The sequence below is a fragment of the Ailuropoda melanoleuca genome, chromosome 1 (assembly GCF_002007445.2).
Source record: "Ailuropoda melanoleuca isolate Jingjing chromosome 1, ASM200744v2, whole genome shotgun sequence".
Classification (NCBI taxonomy): Eukaryota; Metazoa; Chordata; class Mammalia; order Carnivora; family Ursidae; genus Ailuropoda; species Ailuropoda melanoleuca.
The window spans coordinates 144305738-144332203 of NC_048218.1; the positions used below are offsets into that span (position 1 = coordinate 144305738).

The 26466-nt window shown below is 40.3% G+C and overlaps 1 protein-coding gene across 1 annotated transcript in view; it reads left to right on the top strand.

Annotated features, from left to right (window-relative positions):
• The first annotated feature begins 364 nt into the window (after nucleotides 1–364).
• Nucleotides 365–26466, top strand: part of COL1A2 (collagen type I alpha 2 chain) — a 35085-nt gene continuing 8983 nt past the window's right edge. Inside the window, exons 1-38 of the mRNA XM_002918229.4 lie at nucleotides 365–599; nucleotides 3100–3110; nucleotides 3711–3725; nucleotides 4370–4405; nucleotides 5559–5651; nucleotides 6913–6969; nucleotides 10074–10118; nucleotides 10205–10258; nucleotides 10351–10404; nucleotides 10712–10765; nucleotides 11177–11230; nucleotides 11714–11767; nucleotides 13326–13370; nucleotides 13663–13716; nucleotides 13815–13859; nucleotides 14216–14269; nucleotides 14740–14838; nucleotides 14961–15005; nucleotides 15100–15198; nucleotides 15652–15705; nucleotides 15867–15974; nucleotides 16339–16392; nucleotides 16493–16591; nucleotides 17513–17566; nucleotides 18033–18131; nucleotides 18520–18573; nucleotides 19044–19097; nucleotides 19248–19301; nucleotides 19577–19630; nucleotides 20611–20655; nucleotides 21836–21934; nucleotides 23123–23230; nucleotides 23897–23950; nucleotides 24852–24905; nucleotides 25610–25663; nucleotides 25761–25814; nucleotides 25910–26017; nucleotides 26401–26454. Coding sequence (XP_002918275.1) covers nucleotides 530–599; nucleotides 3100–3110; nucleotides 3711–3725; nucleotides 4370–4405; nucleotides 5559–5651; nucleotides 6913–6969; nucleotides 10074–10118; nucleotides 10205–10258; nucleotides 10351–10404; nucleotides 10712–10765; nucleotides 11177–11230; nucleotides 11714–11767; nucleotides 13326–13370; nucleotides 13663–13716; nucleotides 13815–13859; nucleotides 14216–14269; nucleotides 14740–14838; nucleotides 14961–15005; nucleotides 15100–15198; nucleotides 15652–15705; nucleotides 15867–15974; nucleotides 16339–16392; nucleotides 16493–16591; nucleotides 17513–17566; nucleotides 18033–18131; nucleotides 18520–18573; nucleotides 19044–19097; nucleotides 19248–19301; nucleotides 19577–19630; nucleotides 20611–20655; nucleotides 21836–21934; nucleotides 23123–23230; nucleotides 23897–23950; nucleotides 24852–24905; nucleotides 25610–25663; nucleotides 25761–25814; nucleotides 25910–26017; nucleotides 26401–26454 — 2352 coding nt within the window. The 5' untranslated portion in view covers nucleotides 365–529. The remainder of the gene's footprint in view (nucleotides 600–3099; nucleotides 3111–3710; nucleotides 3726–4369; nucleotides 4406–5558; nucleotides 5652–6912; nucleotides 6970–10073; nucleotides 10119–10204; nucleotides 10259–10350; nucleotides 10405–10711; nucleotides 10766–11176; nucleotides 11231–11713; nucleotides 11768–13325; nucleotides 13371–13662; nucleotides 13717–13814; nucleotides 13860–14215; nucleotides 14270–14739; nucleotides 14839–14960; nucleotides 15006–15099; nucleotides 15199–15651; nucleotides 15706–15866; nucleotides 15975–16338; nucleotides 16393–16492; nucleotides 16592–17512; nucleotides 17567–18032; nucleotides 18132–18519; nucleotides 18574–19043; nucleotides 19098–19247; nucleotides 19302–19576; nucleotides 19631–20610; nucleotides 20656–21835; nucleotides 21935–23122; nucleotides 23231–23896; nucleotides 23951–24851; nucleotides 24906–25609; nucleotides 25664–25760; nucleotides 25815–25909; nucleotides 26018–26400; nucleotides 26455–26466) is intronic.

Here is a 26466-nt window from a genome sequence, read left to right on the forward strand (position 1 = left end):
CCCGGCTGCCCAGAGATCTGCAAAGTGTGCCCACGTCGGTGTCTGCAGAGCGCTCCGACGTGTCCAAAAGTGTTTCCAAACTTGGAAAGGGCGGGGAATGGCGGGGGGATGGGGAGGGCGGAGGTATGCAGACAGCGAGTCAGAGTTTCCCCTTGAAAGCCTCAAAAGTGTCCACGTCCTCAAAAAGAATGGAACCAATTTAAGAAGCCAGCCCCGTGGCCACGTCCCTCCCCCCTTCGCTCCCTCCTCTGCGCCCCCGCAGTCTCCTCCCAGCTGTGGCTGCCCGGGCCCCCAGCCCCAGCCTTCCGATTGGTGGAGGCGCTTTTGGAGGCACCCTCGGGCCAGGGAAACTTTGGCCGTATAAATAGGGCAGATCCGGGCTTTATTATTTTAGCACCAAGGCGGCAGGAGGTTTCAGCTAAGTTGGAGGTACTGGCCACGACTGCATGCCTGCGCCCGCCAGGTGATACCTCCACCGGTGACCCAGGGGCTCTGCGACACAAGGAGTCTGCATGTCTAAGTGGTAGACATGCTCAGCTTTGTGGATACGCGGACTTTGTTGCTGCTTGCAGTAACTTCGTGCCTAGCAACATGCCAATGTAAGTGCCTTCGGCTTGCTTGGGGCAGACGGGGGAGAAAGGTTAGATGGGTGGTCACCCTGGTCTGAAAAAAGGAAACCTAAAGTCAATTCTAGGTCCAGCTTGGAAGGAAGGCTCCCTGGCATGTGGAGAAACGCAGGCATGGATGAGAAACGTGGAAATTATTTTAGAAATGAAAACAGAAGAGGCTCAAACCTCGCCAAAAGTTAGGGAACTTTTCTCTCAACTCGAAGTGAGTCTTAATTTGATCTGGATCCTCTGATCAGTAAGGCTCAAAGAGAGCAGAAAGTCTTTTTCCTAAGGGTGAGATATTGACAACTAACAGTCCCCATGGTTGCACTGATGCCTACCTTGTAAAACTTGAGGCCTGCGTTAGAAAGCCCTTGAATTTATAATATAGAACTCACCCCCTAAGGGCTTTGCTCTTCTGGCGGTTTAAGGCTTGCCTGGATGATGTCGATGACTATGAGGCGCCCTCTGGAGGGAGGACGGTGAAAGCACAGGGGACCCGGCCTCACCCTAATGGAAAACCCATGAGACCCTACAGGTTTACACAGAGAGGTGACCTGTCGTTCTGATTGAAGCCATTCCCCGTAGCTAGTCAGTGTATCCTGGGAAGGAAAATGATGGTACTCGGAACGGATACAGTCTGAAGTGTAGAATTAGCTTCTCCATTTATTATCCGGTCATGGAAATGGTAACATTATTTAATTAAAATCTGTTCCGTCTTTCGTTGAGCCTGAAAGTTACCTCTTTATCATGTTCTCAATGACAATCTGACATTCCAACACAGTAAGTTGGAAAATATCAACACGGATACGAAACTCAAGAGACCCGGGGTTTTCCAATGACTTGTCCACTAATTTACCATGTGACCTCGGGCAAGTCCAACTGAGCCTTTTCTAAAATGTGGAATGCAGATTAGATGGACTCCGGGGCCACTTTCGGCCATAGGTTTCATGACCAGACTTCTGTGTCAAGATAGACTGAAGAAAATCAGTCCGTTTTTGAAAATGGCTGCCTAATTACCAAAGATACTGACTGAATAGGGTCTGAGGAGTGTCTGGCCACACCCAACACTCCAAAAAGTTTGCTCCGCCCACATGCCACGGAGTCTACCATTGCATCATTGACGATGTATTTGTGTGTGTGTGTGTTTTCTCCCTTTGTCCACTTTTAGTTTACACACTGTGGATACTAAGGAGTAATTGTATAGAACAAATTCACATTACTAATTTTGTTTTTATGAGATCTGAGGATGGGGGAAAGTTGGCTCCTAAAGGAAAGATGAAAACAGACCTAGGGAAGTCTGAAGGTAGAAGAGACAACTCACCTTCTGACCAACAGCCAACTGCAGTCTGGAATAAAAGTTACCAAACACACATTTCTTCAAAATGGCTCAGTCTGAGTAATTAAAAGGCAAATTTCCAAAATCATAAGGAGTTCCGTTAATCAAGCCTGGGCATAATTATTCTTCCTACTGATGGACGCAATGAAGTAAACATATCATTTTCCTAATTTAAAAGTAATTCTCATAAATTACCCTTAAATATCAATGCTGGATGTGGTCCACCCTCCCGAATTGTGACTATTGCAACAGATGTTCTCACTCCAAATGACACACTTCTTGGCCACCTAATTAAAGCAATTTTTAGGGGTGATTCATCTTGTTGCCAGCTTGGCCACCCTTATATCCTGTGTTAACCTATAATTTTTATACCGTAGGAGAGGAATTCAGTCTTTAAGAACTTAGAGCAATTATGGCAAAGGGGGGGGGCTATTACTTGAGTGTGTTTTTCCCATTACTTCTCAAGATCTTTAATCCACAATTTTTCCATTTATACTGAGCAATTCCTTCTCAGGGACAAAAGTGATACATATTGGTAAAATGACCTTACCCAATTTAAGTGAACCAATTTAAAGCAAAATTTCAGATGTCCAAATGGCTCCATTTTCATAGTGACTAATTTGCAAATTAGACCTTTTGAAAAAGGACATTAAGAATGGTATAAACTCAGTGAAGCACTAGGTAACTTTTATAAAAAAACAAAGTATGTAGGTAATATAGTTCCCTAAATTTTCCCTTTTTCAGATTTTTAAGTATCACAAACTGTCTAAACAATAAATTATTTCCTCATCAGCGTACTCATCTTACGTTCAGCGATCCACCTGTGCAGTTTACCAACTTAATTACTACACATTAAAAACATCCTTCAGACACATTAATATTTCACAGCATTTATGAAATAGTAAATAATTAACTATTTAATTCAAAATATATTTACATATTAATATTGCAAACAAATCACCCTGCTGATCCCTGCCATACTTTTGACCTGCATAATTTCCATGTCATTAGAATATTCTTAATAAAAAATACACTTAATCCTTTAATTAGGTAAGTTAATTTTATAGACTAATATATCTGTTTGTTAATCACTACTGTTGATCAATGAAATGATACTGATGATTATTTCCCTCTTTTCTCTTTCCTCTACAGCTTTACAAGAGGTGAGTAAAATTATTTTTAGAATTTGTTTTTTTTTTTAATACTGGGATGGCTTTGGCCACACTAATGCCTTCTCTGGGGAAGGAAGAGGAGGCTACACTGGTGTTGAACAACCTGGATTTCCAAGAAAATCATCAAGAGTTATGGTAGTCAAACTTTGCTGGCTGCCTAGAAAGTACGCACCCCAATTTCCAAAATGGGCGGTGCTATTGAATGAGACCAACCTTACGAGAACGCTCATAAGAAACAGAATAAATAACCCAGTAGAAGTTTGGGTTTTAAGCATCCGCTACTACAAAGCAGGAGACTTCACAGAGCCAGAGAATCTTGTTACTCCCTTGGAATCGTTTGCAACAGTATTAGGAACAAATTCTTAGTTCATGAATTGACTTTGAGGCGTAATTTACAGATAAGTATGCATTTTGGTTCTGAACATGTTTTATTTAATTTATTGATAAAATTTGAAATCATAGCTTGAAATATTGGAATGATGGTACGCACAATGTATATACTCTGTAGATATAGTTGTATACTATACAGAAATGAGAGCCGTTTTAAAAAATATACAATTTTTCTCATAATTATTTCTTATTCTTTTCTAGGCAACTGCAAGGAAGGTAAGAGTCCAATACTTTTCCATAATATCTGAAATGATAAGAAATAACTTCTAATTTAACTAAACTTATAGTAAACTACAGAAGGAAAATACTTTGTCAAGATTTTGCTCACATGGATATGCATTAGTTAAACCATAACATAAAGTAGCTTTGATGTTTAAGGTAACCAAGCTTTATTATCTTCCAGAATTATCTCTAATTACACTTATATCATACAAACTGGTGATTTACACACTAAAGGAAAAAAACTTGTTTTAATTCTGGAGATGGAATGAGTATTATGTTAATTATAGGCAGTAAATGAAAGTTTATTTTATAGGGCTTTGACTGTATAAATATACTGTTAACGATGTAACAAAACGGTAATTTTATCCACAGAAATCATATTTCTAAAAATAGTAGTTATAATATTGGCTTAATGACTGGAGACTGCAGCCTCTAGTCTCCCAGTTGAAAAACATTACATGTAATTATAATAAAAACAATATACTTTTTTTCTATTGTATCATGCCATTTTTACAACTATTTTCTAATACTATTGTGTTTAGATCAGTCTTACGGACTAATTATCATCAAGAATGCTTGCTTGTTCAGTGGAAATTGCTTAGACATTTATTACTGTGTTGTTTGTATCTTCCTCGTAGGGCCCAGCTGGAGATAGAGGACCACGTGGAGAAAGGGTGTGTAATTTTGAACTGTTAAAAAGCTTTGGGCCATATTTGAATAACTACAGGTTAGAAGCTACAGGAAACTTGACAGTCTGTAAGAGTATTATGCATCCAGATATTTGCACCACCTTTTAGGCAGGTAATGCCCTACAGAAGAGGTGAATGAGCATTATCATATATAATCATTATTTTTTTAGATCAAGATTATCTTTTTAGAAAGCAAAGCTATTATAAGCAGCCATATTCTTTGCATGGTCTGTCTTTCTTTGTTTTCAGCTGACCTGTCCAACTTATGCATATTGGAAATGTATCTACCTACCACCACAGTCCTCTCTTTGCACAGGTTTTGTTTGCTTTTCAAGTAAGATCTCTTACGTAGCCTACTATTCGGGAATAGTAGTGAAACAGCAGTCAACAACATGTTTCTGTCTAAATTTGTAAATGTGCAAGTTAGGTTTACAATTTATCCGTGGTATTCTTTGATCTCCCTGCTAGGCTTATTTGGCATGTATAACTACATCATATGACACTTTTGCCAATATATAAATACCTATATCTCATATCTGTTGGGAAGTGCATTCTAAATGCATTCCACTCAGTCTATTAGAGGTAGCATTATGTCAATAAATTACTGTAATGACATAGTATTAATGGTAGGAAATCTGCAGGATTTTCTACCTTGTGACTAAGTGACTTTATTATCATATCAATTAATCTATCATTCATACATAATATACCAAAACAGCTGAATAAGTTTATCAGTCTGAAACTGACAATAAATATACAGAGTATATCACTGAGCACTATTTTCCATATGAAGTTTATAGAATTATTAATGGTAGCTATAATTTCCATCTTTATTTGAATCCTGGAACTCCATTATGAATTAATATTCAAAGGCTGAGCTATCCGTCTTCCAGAGGAACTAGCCTGTCTTGTGTCTTCTTTGTGTATCAGTCACTAAACCTCCTTCTAAAAAAGACCCATGTCATAAGTGAAGTTTAATTAGTGACAAATATGGCATATTAAATTTTCTTACCACTTGCACATTGACAGGTCTGGAACAACTGACCTTACCACGTGTATTCTTAGGTCTCCTTTTTATATGTATAAGTTTCTATGGGGGTCTGTCTACCTGTGACCTATTTCACTTTTTACAAAACAGGGTCCACCAGGCCCACCAGGCAGAGATGGTGACGATGGCATCCCAGGCCCTCCTGGTCCACCTGGTCCTCCTGGCCCCCCTGGTCTTGGCGGGGTAAGGTGTCTTAAGTACTGCTAACTTTTAGCTAACTTCAGTGTCTTATACCTCTATTGAAAGAAGGCTCATTATGGAACTTATTTTTAGCAGTTAAGGGAGAGTCTGCTATTTGGATATTCGTACATTTTATTTCATTTCTTTGGTTTCTTCATTCAAGAGTTTGCTTTGCCCAGTCTCTTTGTGAGCCCTTGTCAATTACAGGACTGGTCTTTGTGTTCACTGAAGGTAGCTGCAGCCCTCATGACTATTATTTAATTTGGGGATTTAATATCTTTCATCAGTAGGGCACAAATAAGAGGTGTTGCATTATTAAAGAGTTTGATTAGATTGAATTATAAGTGAAATCCCTGATCTTCAGCAATTTCACAAACATCCTACTCTTTTTATTCTCCTTGGCTTGAAGTCTGCTGAACCAACATTCAAAGTAGTTTTAGGTTTAATTTGCTTGAAACTAATTTGAGAAAAGTACATTTCCCTTTTTCATTAATATCTTCTTTTAGCTTTATGTCTTTAACAATGGTATGAGTGCCAAATGGCCTCACTGCAGGAAGGAAAACATATTTGCTTAATTGGTTAGCACTATGAATCAGAAGCCTGATTCTAATACCCAACTGTATGCCAGTAAAATAAGACCTTTCTCCCCCAAAAGATCTTATTATGATTGCTTATCTACTGAGTGCATTAAAAAGCGCCTTCTTTAATAGATCTACTACTGTAAGAGAGATCTTTAACAGTAAAGTTATTACTGTGAACTGTTTTTTAAAAGTTTAATCTTCCAAGGGGCATTTTAATTTAATTTTCCTCTAAACTTGAAAACTCTTTATATCCTTTTTGAAACTCCAGCAAGAAAAAGGTCTCTTAGTCACTTGTGTGTAGTTCTGGAGGGGCAGGCAGCAGGTTCAAATGCGAAGGTGACCTCTTGGTCTCTGCTTAATTTGTCAGGAGTCTCCAGTGACTTAAAGTTTAGAAAGCTCCCCTTTCTCAGTGTTGAAGAGGGGAGAGGTGATGGGCAGGTTAGGAAAGGGTTTGAAAAAATAAGGTAGGGAAGTTTCCCACTTCAGACAAGGTGGGGACTCAATTTTACACTTTTCTCCTGACTTTTTAGGAACTTAGCTCAATATGGAATTATAAACTAATAAGTAGATAAAAATATTGTTCCCTTTCAAACAACAACATAAAAATATTTACAAGTAGGATGAGAAAGCGAACTACAGAGCTGGTAATTTTAATATATATAATGTGTTTTTTTCCCCTCTAGAACTTTGCAGCTCAGTACGATCCTGGAAAAGGAGTTGGCCTTGGCCCTGGACCAATGGTATGCTTCTCTCTTTCTAATCTTAGTCAAAAAATTACTGAATAGAGAATTTGTTTTTATGTTAAAAATTTCACGTTGCCATTTTCTTAACTACCTAGGTTAACACTCAATACTTAGATCAGATAAAAGCAGCAACTCCTTTTGTATTCAAATCTATAATAATCTAAGCCTAGATCTGGGGGTTGAATTTTCTCTACAAACATGTTTCCAATGTGTAAATAATCTCTGGACATAGTAACTATAACTTAGATATGCAAATTTAATTCAAAAGAATGATCACTCTGATTAAGTTTTTTATATCCTTTAACATTGCTCAGAATTTTAAGCAACCCTTAGAGACACAGAGCTCTTAAGTTCGATAACCGTGCTGGAAAGGAACAGCAAGTTCTAGTCCCGCCCATTTTTTAAAAAGAATTTTTCTTTCTTTCTTTCTTTCTTTCTTTCTTTCTTTCTTTCTTTCTTTCTTTCTTTCTTTCTTTCCTTCCTTCCTTCCTTCCTTCCTTCCTTCCTTCCTTCCTTCCTTCCTTCCTTTTCTCTCTCTCTGTCTTTCTTTGAGTTGGGGCAGGGAAAAGCAGAGGGAGAGGGACAAGCAGATTCTTAACTGAGTAAGAGCCCAATGTAGGGCTCAATCCCAGGACCTTGAGATCATGACCTGAGCCAAAACCAAGAGTTGGAGCCTTAACCGACTGAGCCACCCAGGTGCCCCAGCCCATTTGTCCTAGAGAGTTGAAGCTCTTCCAGGGCCATGGAGGTGGTTAATGGCAAAACTAGGACTAGCCTCCAGGCAGGATGTCTGATAATCAACAACATCATGTCTCACATATCTAGCACTTGAATTAAATATCAGTTTATTCAACCAATACTTATCAGTTGCCTCCAGTGAGCCCCAAACTGTACTGTGCACTAGGGATGTAGCAGTGAATGTGACAGAATCTCACCCTCCCTCAAGGAGTTAACAGGACTGGAAATGTTTCTTTTAATACCTTTTGATTAATATCTTTTTAGTCTATTAATTTTAAATCCATATAGAAAAGAAAATGAGTATAATTTAGCATTCATATCACTCAGTGCAAATAGTTAGCAACATATCCTATAATTTGAGTAACATCCAGAAAAGTTCCCTATATGATTATGATGACGATGGTCTATCTTTAACAAGCAAGCCTTCTGACAAGCATTAATGAGATGTGTTAGAAAAAAATATATATAAGCGTGCACAATATATACTAGTATGTATAAAATAAAGGGACAAATTGCTGGAACTAAAAATATTAAGTTGATTAAACACTACAGTTTAACGTTAACATGGTCTCTAGAGTACAGATTTTACCTGGACAATGTATTCAGTGCTCTATCTTCAAAAGAAGATGTTCGGCTGGACCTAATGGTCCGCCATAAGCTAATACACCATAAGGGCAAGATAATATTTTCTGTAAATTAAAACTCTCACTTGAGAAGTAACGTGCTTTTAATTGATGATTTCCAATTTCCTAATTTTTCCTGGTAATTTAAAACATCCATATCTGAAATGAAGAAGTAGAGATTTTCTTTGGCTTTGTTTATATTGGATATTAGAAATTAGCCATTTCAGCTAATGCTGAACATTAGTCAGCTTTAAGGCAGTACATTTGTCTCAAGAAGAAGCTAAAGGGGAAAAAAAACAGTAAAACACTGATAAAATAGCCTACATAAGCCTAGAAAATTAATATGGATTTCAGATTCCCTTGACTTTGGAACATTCTCTGGGGGGCATAAAATGGAGTGTTTTACTTTTAAATATCAGTGAAATATAATTTTAGCTTGCACCATCCACACACAGTCACAGACATGTGTAATCAACAGATATGTGGTTCACAAATAAGAAAGATAGGCAGCAATAAAGTATTAAAATAATTTTCCATGTTGGAAAATCAATAACTATAAAACCCCACAGGGTTCTTCTCTGAATTAATGAGTAATCATCGTCCGTCTCACAGCCTCCACAAAATAAACTGCCTTTTATGTAAATGAAATTGTTGCAAATATGCAGAAAAATGAATAAATATAATTAAAAATTCATGGTGTCAAAGAAAATTATTTTAAATGTATACCTAAAAAATTATTTTGATTGAAAAGTGACAGTTTCTTTTAATGTGGAAGCGATTTCTAAAACCAAACAAATAATTCTTATAATTAAGATGAGGTGCTTTTTAATAAAATCCGTATTATCTCACTCTAGGCATTAATACCGTGGGGCAGACTTGCCTGCAGAGTCCCCACGGCTGGTGTGTCATGAACCAATTACCCTGGACTTGCCTATGCAATATTTTCAGCATGAAGGAGTTGGCCCCTACAGGAGCGATTGCACAGGCATTGATTACTGCAAAGGGGGGTGGAGAATGTGGATTGAACTCGCACTCTACTGGTGTGGGACAGGAGGAAGAGCAAAAGGAGGAGCAGTCTGCTGTGGTTGTGGGCCACATTTCCAATAATAATATTAGAACTTTCCAGGAGGATGTTTCAATAATGCTTTATTTTTCCTTCACCCTCACTATATCTGCTTTTGTCTGACGTTTTTATCAGTCCGCAACAGCCCTAAAAGGAGCTCTAAGCTTATATAACAAACCTCCCTCTAATCATTAAGAAGGACTTGCGATCCTTTTCAATTTATGCCCCTTGTGGCAATAAAAATATCACTTTCTTAGCTAAATATGACATGGGGAGATGACCTATCTGTGATCGAGGGAATCCAAATGGAAATGCTTCGTCTGAAGCATGGAAGGCGGTTGTCTATTCCATACTGTGGATAGACGGATCCACTTCATTGCGTTAGAACAATCTCGATCTGCCCAGTTGTCTGCAACTTTAAGAAACCTGCGGCCTCCAGGCCAATTGGGTTCTGCTGATTTGAGTTAGGACAAAAGGCGAAAGCAAAAACAGAGAAATAGTGGAGGAAACGTTGGTCCCAAGCCTCCTTGGCAGAAACAAAAACTATGAAATAAAACCAGGATAATTCTGTTTGTCTGTCCACCACAAAAATGTCTGTGGCACTAGTATGCCAGTCCTCTCTAACTCAAACCAACACCATAATAACTTCTCAGTGCTAAGACTTGTCCTCTTTCCAGGGTTTGATGGGACCTCGAGGGCCACCTGGTGCGTCTGGAGCTCCTGTAAGTACCGGCAGCTTGTAATCTCTCTTACAGAAAAAGCCAGAATTAAAGAAGGGTGTGGAATATGATGTACTGTTTTCTTTTAGGGCCCTCAAGGTTTCCAAGGACCTGCTGGTGAGCCTGGTGAACCTGGTCAAACTGTGAGTACATTTTCGCCCGTGCTGGTAGATTTTTTATTCAAGATGTTTATTAATTTAATCTTAACAAAATGATTGGTCTCCTGTTTTCTCAGGGTCCTGCGGGTGCTCGTGGTCCACCTGGGCCTCCTGGCAAAGCTGGGGAGGATGTGAGTATTTACTCATAAGCATTTCCAAAATGCCATTTAAACACTCCTGCCTCGACAAGAGGATTCAAATGAAGTATTCTGCCAAAAGCTGAATATGCCCGACATAACTCTCCCCATATGGAAGATGTTATTTTAATGAAACCTTAATTTGTTTGTATTTAAGGAAATTAGTTGTTAATTAAATATATATTTAGACCCACATTTGTCTAGAATGCCTTTTTCCCCCATTTTAAAAACCAAAATGTTCCAACTTTCATCTGATGGCTTAGCAAGAAAAGGCTGACCCTACGATGCTTTCATGTTTTAGGGTCACCCTGGAAAACCTGGACGACCTGGTGAGAGAGGAGTTGTTGGACCACAGGTACGCTTTATCCTGGTGTCTCCAGTCCAGACACCAGTGGTGTCTCCCGTGCAAAACGGTTGGTAAAACTGGGATCAGTCTAAATGGCCACCTAGGTGTTTGAACACGTGCCACTCACTGAAGGTTTCTGACGAATCAAGGAGCCTTGTTAAGAATGCATAGTTTTTGTTAATGCAAGGAGTTGTTTTAACGGCAGAAAGCATACTGTAAACTATATCATGTTTTGTACAAATACCCAGTCTTATAGTTACTCAAATGAGAGCTAGTGAATTTGCTGCTCTGTGCTTAAAAATATCCTAGTCTTTGATTCCAAACTTGAACTTCAATGAGAAGAAATACTTTGGAGGGAAGAAATCGTTGTTTTCTAATTTAAAACAAAAACATTATTTTTCTTCTGTGTTTCTTTTTAAGGGTGCCCGTGGTTTCCCTGGGACTCCTGGACTTCCTGGCTTCAAAGGCATTAGGGTGAGCACATTCTTTACCCAGAGGAGAGTAAATGCTTTTAGGAAAAGCCTCAACTATATTTAAACTCCTGGCTGACACATACTTCCAAATTCCTGGAATTCGCCAGAGTAAAGACGGTTAGAGAAGAGTTTAGAAGGCTGAAAAGTTCAGTGGGGTGTACGTCTCTCAGTACGTTCCTGGCTTCTTCCAAGAAACGAGGATCCCTACGGGGAAAATTGTATAAAAGGCGTATGACTTTAAGAGGTACTTAAAACCATCTGAAAATCGTAAAATTATTAAAGAGGGAAAAGCTGTGAGAGAGCATCTAGTTCTATTTCCCTCCCTTTCAAGTGCAGGGAGGTTTAGTGACTTACCTGGGGCAATGGAGCCAGTTTGCCAGGCACCGACCCTCCATTGCTCTGAAGCGGTCATCACCCAGGAGGTCAGAATTGGACCAAGCACTATACTGGAACGGCATTTTAATAATAAGGGTTTGCATTTCAGGGACACAATGGTCTGGATGGATTGAAGGGACAGCCCGGTGCTCCAGGTGTGAAGGTAAATACTAAATCAGAAGCATTGTTTTTAAAACAATTGACTGTAACTCCCCATGACCATCAGAAAGGATATTTTTAGTGAACACTACTCCTATTCCAAAGACTATCTTATTTCCTCTTCAATACTTTGGAGCCCTCAATGGTGAGGATATGGGATTCTGTGACAAAAGGCCAATTATTAATACTATTTATTTAATTCAATAGCTATTAAACAGTTGAGATAAAAATAATGTTAATAGTTTCTTCCTTCAGTTCCTATCCTCCTACAATTTCAGCCGATCTCTGCAGCCAAAATAAAAGTAAATAAACATATAATCAGATATTAGAATGCTATGTTATGTTAAACTGTAAATTCTCCTTTGCTATGCACTAATTAGATAGGTACATTCATGTCACAATACACTTTTCAACCTCTTTCCTGTGATTTATCTGTACACACTCAAAAAATTTTTAATTAGGTAATTAAAGTCTCAGAAGTGTGTTATCTCTTGGCTAGGCTCTTCTCTGACAGCGTTTTCAACTATAAAATGTTCTTTCTCCTATTAAGGAGATAATGTGATATTAAAGTGAATACCAACGTAATTACAAATTAATGAGTAACGAATACTAGCGGGACCAGAAATGAACATGAATATGGAGAATCTGTTCTAACTTTCCAGCTGCCACACAAACGGATAAGGTCAAACTCATTCTCCCTAGAGCCTAATGTAATAGCTCAGACTAGTCCCAGCATCATAAAATGTTAGAGCTGAAAGAACCTTTGGAGACCCCCTCACTTTGCAGATGAGGGATACTGAGGCTCAGAGAGAATGAGTGACTTGCCCAGAGTCATACATCTAGTAGTTAGGAGGGCAGAGGCTAGCATTTCTGACTCTCAAAGAACAGGCTTTGTGCTTATTCCCAAGGAATACACTTCACATAGAAGCCTAGAAATGAGGGTTCCTAAAGGGTCTCTAAAATCTGTTTCTTCCAGATCTTAATCTGATTACTTAGAAGCAAAGTTCCTTTATGTGTGCCATTTTATTAAATTACTGCTCCCCCTCCCCCGCCACCACCATGGTTTTTATTCAAGATAAGAATATAGGTTGGAAATAAATAAGACAGCTCTAAAAAATATTACGAAGCTTTAAATTTCCATGCATATTTTACAAAAATGAAAATACTGAGTGTTAAAAATAACTTTAAAGAGGGAAAATACAGTTCTATTGAAAGCAGTTTATCCTCTGCCATCTCTTTTTATGATATCATTCCTGATACATAAGCCGAGTCAAAATGATATCCAAAATCTAAAGGGAAATATTAGAGCTGGGGTACATAACACTCAAATGACCACATCTCCCTAGTACTGTGATATTTGCTATTATCTATATTAAAAACTCATAGTTCAGAAATTTAAAAAATGTATGTGATTGGCATAATTGAGAAAGTCTATCTGTGTAAGAAATGTTACAAAATACATAAATGGTTCAAATTAAAATAATAGGGTAAAAATGACCCAATCAGGAAAAAAAAATCGATACCTATTATGAACAAAAACTTAATCCTTCTTTTCCACATAGGGTGAACCTGGTGCCCCTGGTGAAAATGGAACTCCAGGTCAAACAGTAAGTATCGATGACTTGATTGTAAATCTAAATGTGTCCCCTCTTTGCAAGCTGGAACTTCTTTCATGTTTTTGCTAATTACCATTTCCCTTGGCATTGTACTCTTTGATATTTTTCTAATAACCTTCTGCATACTTAATTGAAATCCATTACCTTTTAGTTGGAATTAGAACAAGACCTATTTATTTCTAGTGGATTCTTGCACATGGTGGAAATTGGACAAAGCAAATGATGCCTGTGACATTTTTAAAATTAGCATTCTGGATTTCATTGAAAATATTTCTGCTTCTAGGGAGCCCGTGGGCTTCCTGGTGAGAGAGGACGCGTTGGTGCCCCTGGTCCAGCTGTGAGTGCTTCTGTTTTTGTCCCTTATCCTTTTAAAAATTCTTCTAATGACTGCCACTTAACTTTCCTCTTGACTTTGTCTCCTTATTTTCTTCATAGGGTGCCCGTGGAAGTGATGGAAGTGTGGGTCCCGTGGGTCCTGCTGTAAGTTTTAATGCTGAAGAATTTGGAAGGGCTTGAGGGGGTAGGGTGGGAACTATCTTCTTTATCAATTTATAGAAAGAACACCATTTTAGACACCTTACCAAATGTTCTATGTGGTCTCTTGAAGGTTCTATTTATAAGTACTACTATCCCTAGGGTTTTTCATTGCTACATAAAGTAAAATCTACCTCACCTTGGATCCCCTTTGGTATTAATGGCAACAGACAAGCTGTCAGTTTTCTCTTTGCCAATATTAAATAAGATCAAGCCACTCTAAGGCACTTCAATCTTCTGGTCTTGTCATGTTGTTAATTTGCTGGGAGGAAGTTTCTTACCACATTCTACTTTGATTTCAGGGTCCCATTGGGTCTGCCGGCCCTCCAGGCTTCCCAGGTGCTCCTGGCCCCAAGGTAAAAATACTGCCAACCACTGATCAACTTCTTATTGTGAAGTGAAAGACAGGCCTTGTCTTCGCAGATAGACGATTATAAAACAGGAAACTTAACGAGTCCCCCTTTCAGAATGGATGTAGAATGACCCGTTTTCTCACTCCAAGCTTGAGATGGATCATGTCTCTGTACTTGAGCCCAAGCACATAGATACAGAAGCCAACAAAGAAATTTATTTTATGGGATCCCTCTGGGATATACTCCCAAACTAGTGAGGACCTACTAGCTGAGAACCAGAGTCTCTATCTCAGAGAGACAGAGGTAGGTGAAGATGGTTATAGCCAAGGTGGCAGAACAAGGCCAGAAAAATAGGAACCCAAATCCAAATCTGTGAGGGATGTGATTGCAGTTCTGAAGAAAGTTCATGGAACTTGATGGCCTAATGGTTTCATTATTTGCAGACCAATGCCTCAGTGTCTTTCCCTCTTTAGGGTGAACTCGGACCTGTTGGTAACCCTGGTCCTGCTGGTCCTGCGGGTCCCCGTGGTGAAGTGGGTCTTCCAGGTGTCTCCGGCCCCGTTGGGCCTCCCGTAAGTAGCCACTGCCATTAACCTCATGGAGTGGAAGCAAGCACAGAGAGTGAAGGTGGGCTCGAAGAAGGACAGACACACTCCTATTAACTGATCGCCTTCTCCCTTCTTTTTCCTCACAGGGTAACCCTGGAGCCAATGGCCTGACTGGTGCTAAGGGTGCTGCTGTGAGTATCTGGCTCTGCTTTCAGAGGCACTTGAGTGAGCGCCACCTCGTCTGCCAGTCGCCTGGTGACCCACCACGCCGCATTTTCTTCACAGGGCCTGCCCGGTGTTGCTGGGGCTCCCGGCCTCCCTGGACCCCGTGGAATTCCTGGTCCTGTTGGTGCTGCTGGTGCTACCGGTGCCAGAGGACTCGTCGTAAGTGGTCACAGCCACAGCTCTCATCATCCTGAAATGCCAGCTTGGCTGTCATTTTGAGTCACCATCTAGACTTCCTCTTGTGATTTTAGCATTTTTATTTTTTCTTTCCTGAGCATTTTTATTTTGTATGTCTTCTATGAGCACATGTACATGTCTGTTCTCTTTGTCTCTCTCTCTCTCTCTCTCTCTCACACACACACACACACACACACACCCCTCCTGCTATCCTAGAACACTCCCCGAAGGTCAGTGAGGTACATTTCTATATTACTCTTGTCCTTTCAACGAAGCCAGTTCCCTGTCAGCTGTTTGAATATGAACATGGGCACACCTTTCTTACAGAACTTGAACTTCTCTTTATCTTGATCCATAAATATTCTAAGATGTTTGTCTGTGAGAGAGTTGTGACACATGTTTGTCCTTTGACCACCATTTTGTATTGAACCCTAGGGTGAGCCTGGTCCAGCTGGTTCCAAAGGAGAGAGTGGCAACAAGGGTGAGCCCGTAAGTAGTTATGTGGTCACAATTTTATGCATTTATTACTTATTCGATCCAAAAAGTCATACTTTTACTTTTTTAAAAAGGTGATTACTTTTTCTCTGTCTGATTTGACATAAAAATGATTTTTCCTGTTCACTTCTCTTTTGCTTTTTTCCCAAAAACAGGGTTCTGTTGGGCCCCAAGGTCCTCCTGGTCCCAGTGGTGAAGAAGGAAAGAGAGGCCCCAATGGTGAAGCCGGATCTGCTGGCCCCTCTGGACCTCCTGGGCTGAGAGTAGGTTCCAAATGCTCTTGACACCCTGACACACCAGAATGATCTGATGACACCCTTTCATTGGGAGTTGGTCAGAATCCACTGAGTGCATTTTCTAGACGAAGAAAACATCTGCTTTCCATCTGCTTTATTAAATCAGTGACTCTCAATTTGGTCTGGAAACAATGTTGACCTACTTTTGTAGAATGCTTCCTCCACACATTCCTTTGGGGTTTGGGTGAAGTTTTTTGGCTTGGTTTTTTGTTTGTATCTCTCCCTTCAGGGCATCAAGATTTCTTGCACACAAGCCATGTTTCAGTAAACACTGCCCTATTGGATTCAAGGGTTTTTCCCAATCCTTCCTGTTTCCTGTACTTTCTTACAGGGAAGTCCTGGTTCTCGTGGTCTTCCTGGAGCTGATGGCAGAGCTGGCGTCATGGTAAGCTGTCCATTACTCACTCCTGGGGAAGGAATGTGATGCTTCTCTGGTGGGTCTGTCACTCGCTTTAGCATCCTCCCCTCTCCCTCCTGTTAAATAGGGCCCTCCCGGCCCTCGTGGTTCAACCGGCCCTGCTGGTGTGCGAGGTCCCAACGGAGATTCTGGTCGCCCTGGAGAGCCTGGCCTCATGGGACCCCGAGTAAGTTTCACATTGATTCGGAGCAAGTCACACCTGGCACTATTTCCTTTTCGAAAGGGATGATTAATTTTTTGAAGACGATAAAAAAAATCACCTGAAGTAAATCTGTTAGTAGATTTGCTGATGGTTGCCTTTTTAATTTAACTTTATCAAAGCCCAGAGATATTTTTATAAATTTGGTTAGTTCATAAATTTCTTATTTATTACTTGACCCAATGGCTGTGAGGTTTTTGGAAGAATAGGTTTATTTTAATATATCCAAATTAGGCTGGTTCTTCTATCAGCATGAATCTTTTATCTCAATTTGTGAGTTTTATATAAGGTGTCCATGAAATGTACTAGGACTATACATTCTCAGTGTATTAGAGTCATAAGTGGAATCATTTTTCCAGCAATCACAAAGTGCTTTAATGTATTCAGCGTCACACTAGCCATGGAAAAATGACCTTTAGATTCGTAGGCACTCTAATCCATAGCAATAGAGTGATTTTTTTGCCTCCATTATCTCTTATGGATGAACATCATCTGTAATTGTACCATAAACAAGTAATAAAGACACCAAATATAGCAATAAAAAATCCACTTTGAAAATTGCTTACTAAAAGTATTTGTTTATCTATTATGAGGTAAATAACATGATACATTTTGCCCATATAGTATGTTGCTTCACAGTTTTTTGAGGTATCCATAAATGAATCAGTTGCACTAAACTCCAATGAAAGGAAAAGCATAAAAAATAGAAGGAAGATTTCAGAACTCTTTTCATACCTTCCAGCTAGTGGCTAATACCCCTAATGATTTACCCTAGGCAACAAACAAAAAGTCGGGGGTGGGGAGTGCTTTTGTGAGATTTAAATAAATTGGAGGCTCGAGTATGTGCCTTAAAGTGCCAACATGAAAGCATCCTCATTTATTTTATAGGGTTTTCCTGGTGCCCCTGGAAACGTTGGCCCAGCTGGTAAAGAAGGTCCCATGGTAAGAATTGCTCATTTTCCATTATATTTTCAAGGACACTTATTGCACCCTTATCAAGTCTATTCTGTGGCTTATTTATACATGAACACACTGAAGATAAATATCAGCCACATACATCATCTGGGAACGCAAAGTAATAGATTGTAATTATGGAGTCCAGATGAACGCAGGACTGGAAGGAGGGAAGGAAAAAGAAAAGCATGGCAGGGAAAATTGAAGAGGGTGACGAGGGTACGGAAAGGGAGGGGAAGGAGGGAATTGGGTACCTATGAGATTGACTTGGCTGTGTGTGTACAGACATCCTATTTAGAAAAGGAAAATGGATTCATAATTTATTGACACTTTATACCGGCAAGCTCTATGCGTTCAGAAAATGATTCTGTTTCATCCTATGGCAGCATCACAGGCTTAAGGTCGGGAGACCCCGGTCGATGCTGAGTGAACTCTAAATAAACTCTGGTTTTAGGGCCTCCCTGGTATTGACGGCAGGCCTGGACCGATTGGCCCAGCTGGAGCAAGAGGGGAGCCTGGCAACATCGGATTCCCTGGACCCAAAGGCCCCAGTGTAAGAACACCACACCCTCTTCTCCCTTGGCCCTTCTGTGCCACCTTTCACCAAAACTCCATTTCTCTGCAGTCCTCAGTCCACTCTGCCTTGGGGGGGGGGCTGGTGGGGGGTCCCTTTCAACACAAGAACACTACAAGCCCCTTAGCACAGTAACGGCTGGTCTCCAGGATATCATCGCACAGCTGGTGGAAATCCGTCTCCAGAGTCTGCGCCCCTGCAGACACAGCTGTATCTCATTGTACTTGGAGTTGCAAGATGATGGAGCGTGCCTTAGCTGACGGAATTCAAAGACTAGGAACCATAAGAAAAGAAAAGCAAGAAATGAACATTTCAAAATTGTCATGGTTGACATTAAGCGTGTACTTTTTTTCAATGTTTATCCTAGGGTGAACCTGGCAAAGCTGGTGAGAAAGGTCATGCTGGTCTTGCTGGTGCTCGGGTAGGTGCTGACTTCGAGTATCTGCCCACGGAGTATTCACTTAGAAAACACACATCCTTTGAGGGCACCTGATAAAGTTCTGTCATTTTCTTCTCAAAATGGCATCCCCAAAGATCCCTTTACCGTCACAAAATGTGTTTTTTCTTTTTCAACCACACTTAAAAGGCAGTGGAGCTCTAACAAATCCATGTGTATTAGGTCAAAATTATTTATGGGTGCATTTGATTTTTATTTAATTTATTCTATGATTAAAAAGCTATGCATATGCGAGTAGCACTCTCTGGCCTTCATAAATTGCCCTCCGTCAGTGGACTTCCCACAAGCCATACCAAAAGTTGGTATTTGGACAGGGGACCCACAATGAGTCATGCTAAGGTGATACGCATTGAGAAAGTAACGCATGAAGCTTCGAGCCTTCTTAAACTGTTTGACTCACAGGTAACGCTGAGCCTTTCTGTGAAATATTGTAGGGTGCTCCAGGTCCTGATGGAAATAATGGTGCTCAGGGGCCTCCTGGACCACAAGTGAGTATTTCTCCCCTTCTTGTCCTTTGCTGCCCTGAATGAATCTAGTCCTGCCAAATGACTATCTCTTTTTTCCAGTCCAAAAGTTGTCAGGTAGACAGCAATGGTGGCATACATCTCTACTTACGCTATCTTTACTATTACTTTCAGGGTGTCCAAGGTGGAAAAGGCGAACAGGGTCCTGCTGGTCCTCCAGGCTTCCAGGTAAGTCAACTGAAACCTACAGAATACTGACTTTGGTCAGCCTAGCGGGCTATAAATCACCATAGCACTGCCCACCACCCCCCACCACACAGACCATGATTTCAGAACAGAAGTAAAGAAGGGTACACTTTTTCAAGACAAACTTTTCGTGTAGATCTTTAATAACATAGAATAGTTTGTTTTCATGTCAATATCAGATAGCATCCAGAACAAAACAATTATTAGCAAATCCTCTGAATAGACCCATAAGATTGAGATTTGTGGTTTTCTTCTAGGGTCTGCCTGGCCCTGCAGGTACAGCTGGTGAAGTTGGCAAACCAGGAGAAAGGGTGAGTAAAACAAGGGATAGTAGGCTTACCAAAACTTGGAACTCCCCTCTCCCCCATAGTGAATGCCAATGGCAATGCAATTATAATATGCAAAAAGAAACTTCCTATTTCATATGTTAATGATAGCGTTCTACTTAACTTTGGTACTTTGGAGAGAATAAACCCAGTTTCTCTTGGAATAACAACTCCTTTGTTTTAAAGACTGAATGAAACACTGCATTATGAAAGGAAAATATATCAATGAACATTACGTTTAATAGCCTCTTTGTATTGTTCTGGGTAATGTTAACATGCAAATTATTTCCTTTCCCATAGTGAGAAAGTAAATACACTGCTTTTCCATCAAACTAGACCCTGAAAAATTGCGTTTAATGTTTTTCTTGGCATTCAGACATGACACTGCTAGCCACAATCAGGGCAGGAGTTCTGAGTCATTTTCTCTGGTAATTGTGATGAATGTGCCTCAATTCAGTTACATTCTGTGGCCTGGTCTCCTTTGTCAACAGTGGGGCACATTAAGGAGACAGCTGGTCACTAATAAAGGAGATACACTTGGGTATACAATTAACTAGGTAATGTGCAGAATATGATCATTTCTATTAAGAAAGCAGTCTGTTATATAACTAAAAATAGGCAATGTCTGATATTATTCATCATTATTTATCATATTATCAAATGAGATAGTTTGTTTTGTCATTTTTTTAAAGTAATACACTAAGTAATGGAAACTTAAATTTTCAGATACCAGGTTCTAGCATAAAAATATCTCTGATATCAGTGGAATTCTCACTTTTTGTATCTGTCCATATACAACTGAAAAATTCTCTCGTTCCTAATAGCCCTGTACTCTTATACACCCAGGGAGCCAGAGCCTAGCTGGCTTTGTTTGGTTATTTTGAAACTTATCTAAATATCATAATCATAAGTGGGTTTCAAGAACATATATACATTTCATGATTTCTATATCATGTTCTGCCTAGGGTCTCCCTGGTGAATTTGGTCTCCCTGGTCCCGCTGGTCCCAGAGTAAGTGTTATTTAACTTACTTTCACAAACTTCGGGCAATGTGTTTTTAAAACATGTGGTGCTTTCTCTTAAAAGCTATTGATGACCTTGCAACAAGTTCCTGACACTCTCCTGTAGTCAAACATAATCTGTAGAGAACATATGATTTCTTAATTGAAAGTAGATCTTTTAAAATTTACTCATATTTCTTAGCCAAAAACCACACAGTTATAAGAAACATAAATGAGCTAATACATGTATCATATTCAGTAATTTATATAGACAAGAATGATATATTTATGAAAGTGGCTCAACCTGAGCCAAGGAAAAGTAATATCTTACTAAGATTTAAAATCAATGTTTGCAATGTGCTTTGATGTTTAAAGTCTAAAGCTGAAATCATGAATCTGCTCTTATAAAAAAAAATAGATTTAGTTTGTCTGTGGTCATTAGAATAACTGGAATGAAGTTTGCCCCTCAAGTATCCTGTTACATGGTTAGTTACTGTATATCTAGGAGGCCCGAACAAATGTAGTATCATAGAACCATAATTATAACAAGGGCCTCTGAAACACTTGCAACGTGGACTACATACATGTTAAGTACTTTGCCCGTGGAATACCCGTCATGGCGACGCTGACATGTAATCGGGACAGATTATCTCAGACAGGCGAGTATATTGACACACACGTGCAGACACACACACATGTCTATCCTGTTAAATATTATTACTGTTACATCACTATTGCATAAGATTATAAAAAGGGAGGGTAGCTATGAGAATATCTAATCCTGTCTACACCTAGCATTGCTATTCTCCTAGAACAACACAGTCTTTCCCTATGAATACCATGCATAACTGGCATTTATCTCTACCTATGGATTTATTACAAAAAAGCAAAAAAAAATGAATGAATTCCAAGGTTAAATATTATAGTCTAGAAGAAAAACATTCTGGAGTTGTAGCCACAAAACATTAAAGCTGAATGAGACTTGAGAGATGATCTCATCCCATCCGTTCATTTTGCTAGTAGAGAAATTAAGGAAAAACAGTGATTTGTTGATGGCAGGAGCAGGATTCAAAAGCTTGACAAGCATGAACTCTGATGTGTAAAATGGTATCTCTGAAAGTGATGAAGAGTGCAACACTCTAATCTCTCTCTCTCTCTCTCTCTCTCTCTCTCTCTCTCTCTTTTTGCAGGGGGAGCGCGGGCCCCCTGGGGAAAGTGGTGCTGCTGGTCCTTCTGGTCCTATTGGAAGCCGAGGTCCTTCTGGACCCCCTGGGCCCGATGGAAACAAGGTAAAATTTTCTGTCCTTTATTGCTGCTTTGGCCCGCTATTCCTCTAGAGTAACTAGATCGTTTACAATAGGAAATGAATTATTTTTCAGATTTTTTTATTTTCTACTCTGTGATGACTTCCATCACAGTAAATGACAGTCTGATTCCAGTGGACATGAATTATTCCAAAAGAAGGAAAGTCCCAGTGTTCTACAGACATAAATGAATTAGTATGGCTTTCTACTCTTGTGTCATCACACTGTTTATACTCTGATTTTAATCGAGACACGTCACATACATTTGGACACTATTTTTAAGAACGAGTTTTCACCTTCTCACCGTCCTACTTCAGAGAGTAAAATTTCCAAAGGTAGTCTAAATTTTAATAATGAGAGGTGGAAACTAACTGGACAATATATTCTTCCCCAAAACATAAGCCTGACAACTTGAGTTTCAAAATAGAATCTGGTTTACATTTTAAAATAGGTGAAATGACACATTTCTGAAAAACAGATTACTTTAACCACAATAAAGAGAAGGCAATTCCTATTACTCCTGAATCTTAGCTTTCAGGGGAAAGAAAAATGCAAAGATTAGCTGTAAAAAGCTATTTTGGTAGGTAGAAGGATATTAGAAAAAAAATAAAAAGCTAAGAGGGAGAGAGGAAACAAGAAAGAAAACACGGTCCAGAGGATGGTACTCTCAAAGAGTTTTCTCTTAGAAGTTAGTCAATAGGTCTGAAGTATGTGGAATTGTAGGGTTTTTATATAGAGTGGAAGCTATAGTCCCCACTCTTAAGGAGATTAAAATGTAAACATCTCTCCATTTGACGAGGTTTCTCTCCATATTTCCTGTGTGGGCTAAGAGACTTATCCTTGAAAAAGGTTTGGGGGCAAACATTTCTCACTGTGCGCCTCCCATTGTCCGGGCCTCTTCTTTTCCACGCCTGTCCGCCTGAAGAGCACCGGGAGCAGGTTATAGAAAACTCCCAGCCGCCCACTCCCACTTCTCTTCTCTTCAGCCACGGTGTCATTAATAGCATCTCCCTCTGTTACAGTCTCCCTGCTTCTCAATAGCCCTCCTTTGTGTCTCTAAGCAGGCAAGAATGCCAGCTATTAAATGTTTAAATTGGAATCCTTCAAGAGTTCGAGCCTTCATTTTCTTCTTTTGCCGCTGACATAATTGATTTCACGTGTGTTTGATTCCAGGGTGAACCTGGTGTGCTTGGTGCTCCGGGCACCGCGGGTCCATCTGGTCCCGGCGGACTCCCAGGAGAGAGGGGTGCTGCTGGCGTACCTGGAGGCAAGGGAGAAAAGGTACCCTCTCACTGTGGGACCTTAACACGTGTTGTTGAGGAACTCTAGCAAAGCAGGCTGCACAGGGCTGCCCAGTTTTTTTTTACAATTCTTGGTAGGTGGTCTGGTAGCATTTTGATATCTATCTCTGCACATTCCCCTCTGCCACCTAGCACCTACGCATTTCTAAACTCACTAATCTGGCAAAATTCCTTGCTACCATGGAATTTCACACAAACAGATGGTGTTGAGTAATACATGAGGCTCATTTTAATGCCACTAACAATAATGCCTCATCCTGCCCTAATTAATGGGAAGAAGCTATATTGAACAGCTGTCAACCGTGCTGCTGCATTAGTTATGCCGTAAGAGGGATCAGGCACCGAAGCCCATTGTGATGTTGCCTTGTAATTCCGTCCACATGAATTTGTACCTTGCTTATGCTGCAGGAGAGGGTATGGAAATTAGAAAAGAATATTTAACGATAATCTGGAGAGGGCCCTGAATTATTTTTTCCCTAAATTTTTTTTCCTCATTCAGCATCCTAGAGAAGAGTAGGGACTCATGACATTACTGAATGTTAAATGACTAAAGGTGTATACGATCTTCTGTAAAACCACTGCTGATTCATTTTGATTCAAAAATTTGGCCGCAAAACCAAAAGTGGCTCTTGCTTTATACTTTCAGGGTGAAACTGGTCTCAGAGGTGAAGTTGGTAACCCAGGCAGAGATGGTGCCCGTGTGAGTAGAATTTTGTTTGTACTTAGATTGTTTTTACACTTCACTAGATTTGAGTTGAGCAGCTTTCCAAAACAGAGCTGACAAAAGAAGGATCCAGATTTAGTAAACAGCTTCCTTCCCTTCCTGGATTTATGAATAGTAGGATCACTTAACATGTTCCAAAAGAAAGATCCAACAGAACTTATCTCTTTGAAAATCATAACCTGAGTAATTTTCTACCTTCCTCAGTGTTAACTATACCAAGTACAAACTATAAACCAAAAACTCTAGGTAGGTTTAATAGAACTTTAAGTGATTGTTTAAGTTATTATAGGACTTTGGGAAAAAAAACAATAACTTACATTTTAAGAAGCCAGAACCTCTAACAAGGTCCCATTTATTCAAATGTGCGTCCTAAGAATTGATCACTCAAAGAGCAGCCCCAGTGATTAGCTGTTAATGCCACTAACCCAGCCTAGAGCGTTGGCAGCGACTCTTCCAGGCCATCGGCTACCTGGGTTCTTCTTCAAACTTCCCTCAGAGCTGATAACTTACTCTGGCACATTGAAAATAGTCCTTTCTCTGAATCCCACAGTCCTGGAGGTTCCAAACAAGGCTACTCATTTGCTGCTCTCCAGGGAATTTGACAAGAGCAGAGAGTTCAGATCTCCCCAATTCCTAACCTGCCCTTGACTTCCACATGTCCGTCACCTTGATCACTGGGGTACATTCCTCCCAAGAGCCGCTTCTAATAGTTCTGATCATTAGAACTGAAGTGCAATCAAAAGCTTTCTCAACGTCCACCCCGAGTGTGCAGTGACAGCATTGGGTCATGGTCTAAGCTCAGCAAGGGGGGATGGGAGGGGTCACTTTTGATGGCCTGGGGGTGTAATTAATAAGACTCGCTTCCTTTTGGTGCTAGGGTGCTCCTGGTGCCGTAGGTGCCCCTGGTCCTGCTGGAGCCACTGGTGACCGGGTAAGCATGCATTTTCACGAGTCACAGCTCTTGGAGCCAATAGCAGCATCCACAGTGTCCTGCCTGCCCTCACCCCAGAGAGCTCCCGCAATTCATTTTTATGACTTGGTATAAAGCCTACTTATTTAAAAACCTATCTGTTGTGATGGGGCTGTAGGAAACAAACGCTGTGTGTTTAAAGTTCTCTTTCCCTTCCTATAGACGTGCCAGCTATCTGATCTATACTTTCATCCCTATCATTTGTTTTAAAGACTTGCCCTGTTGCCCATTAACAATGCCCTAATGCACTGAGCCCCCTCAAAGCCTTCAACTGTAAACAATCAATAAAATACATAGTGTGCCCATCTCACATCGAACAGTCCACTTAAAATAGACCTTATTTATTGTACTGCACGGACTGCAGCGCATAGATCAGCTCTGGGTCCATCTAAAAATTAAAATGTCCTCCTCTTCATATTGTGGGCACGGATTTATAGTGTTTTTGCAAGTGTATGACCAATACCACTTCAACCCCAAAAATGAATACATTAAGCACAGTAAGAATCCATTTTATTTTACTCCCTGAGGTGCGCATTAGTTTCCTCTTCTGACACAACTGCAAGTTCTGACAAGAGCACAGTGTCTACCAGCGGTCCCCTTCCCCACCTCCTCTGTGAGCATCCATGTGAAGCCTGTTGACAGACTCCTCTTTGGTCCCATTATAGGGTGAAGCCGGTCCTGCCGGTCCTGCCGGTCCTGCTGGTCCTCGAGGTAGCCCTGTAAGTGGAAAACTGGGTCATCTGGGACACTCAAAACTTTTAGACCTTAACGAATTGAAGATCTCTGTGACATTCTTAAATCCCTTCTCCCACCTAGGGTGAACGTGGTGAGGTTGGTCCCGCTGGCCCCAATGGATTTGCGGGTCCCGCTGTGAGTATCCTATGATGCAGGCTAATCTGAAAACATGCCAGGCTGGCAAGGAGAGTGAGCTGGAACACCTGACCACAACTCTTCCTCTCTAACAGGGTGCTGCTGGTCAACCTGGTGCTAAAGGAGAGAGAGGAACCAAAGGGCCCAAGGGTGAAAATGGTCCTGTTGGTCCCACAGGCCCCGTCGGCTCTGCTGGCCCATCTGTAAGTTGAATTCACTGGTGGTCAACACGGCCTGTGTCCATTACCCATGAAATCTTACAATGCAACATAGATCAATCAAGTGCCTGCTATATACCAGGAACAGATTCGATAGATAGAAGGTGATTTAAGAAATAAGAATTAACATTTGCATTCCATTTTATAATTTGTAAATGTTTCATAAACGTTGTCTCATCTTACTTCTTCGGTAACCCAGTGAGGGTGGTCACACTGAAGTAAGAACATTTATTTTATGACACAGATAATCATTTTTAATTTCTGGATTGGCCTCTAATAGACACGGGAATGATACCTTTGAAGAAAAAAGCAACATTTCTAAGAACTGTCTTGTGATTTGACCCCATGTATTTTTTGTTTCCATTTAGGGTCCAAATGGTCCCCCTGGTCCTGCTGGAAGTCGTGGTGATGGTGGCCCCCCTGTGAGTATTTAC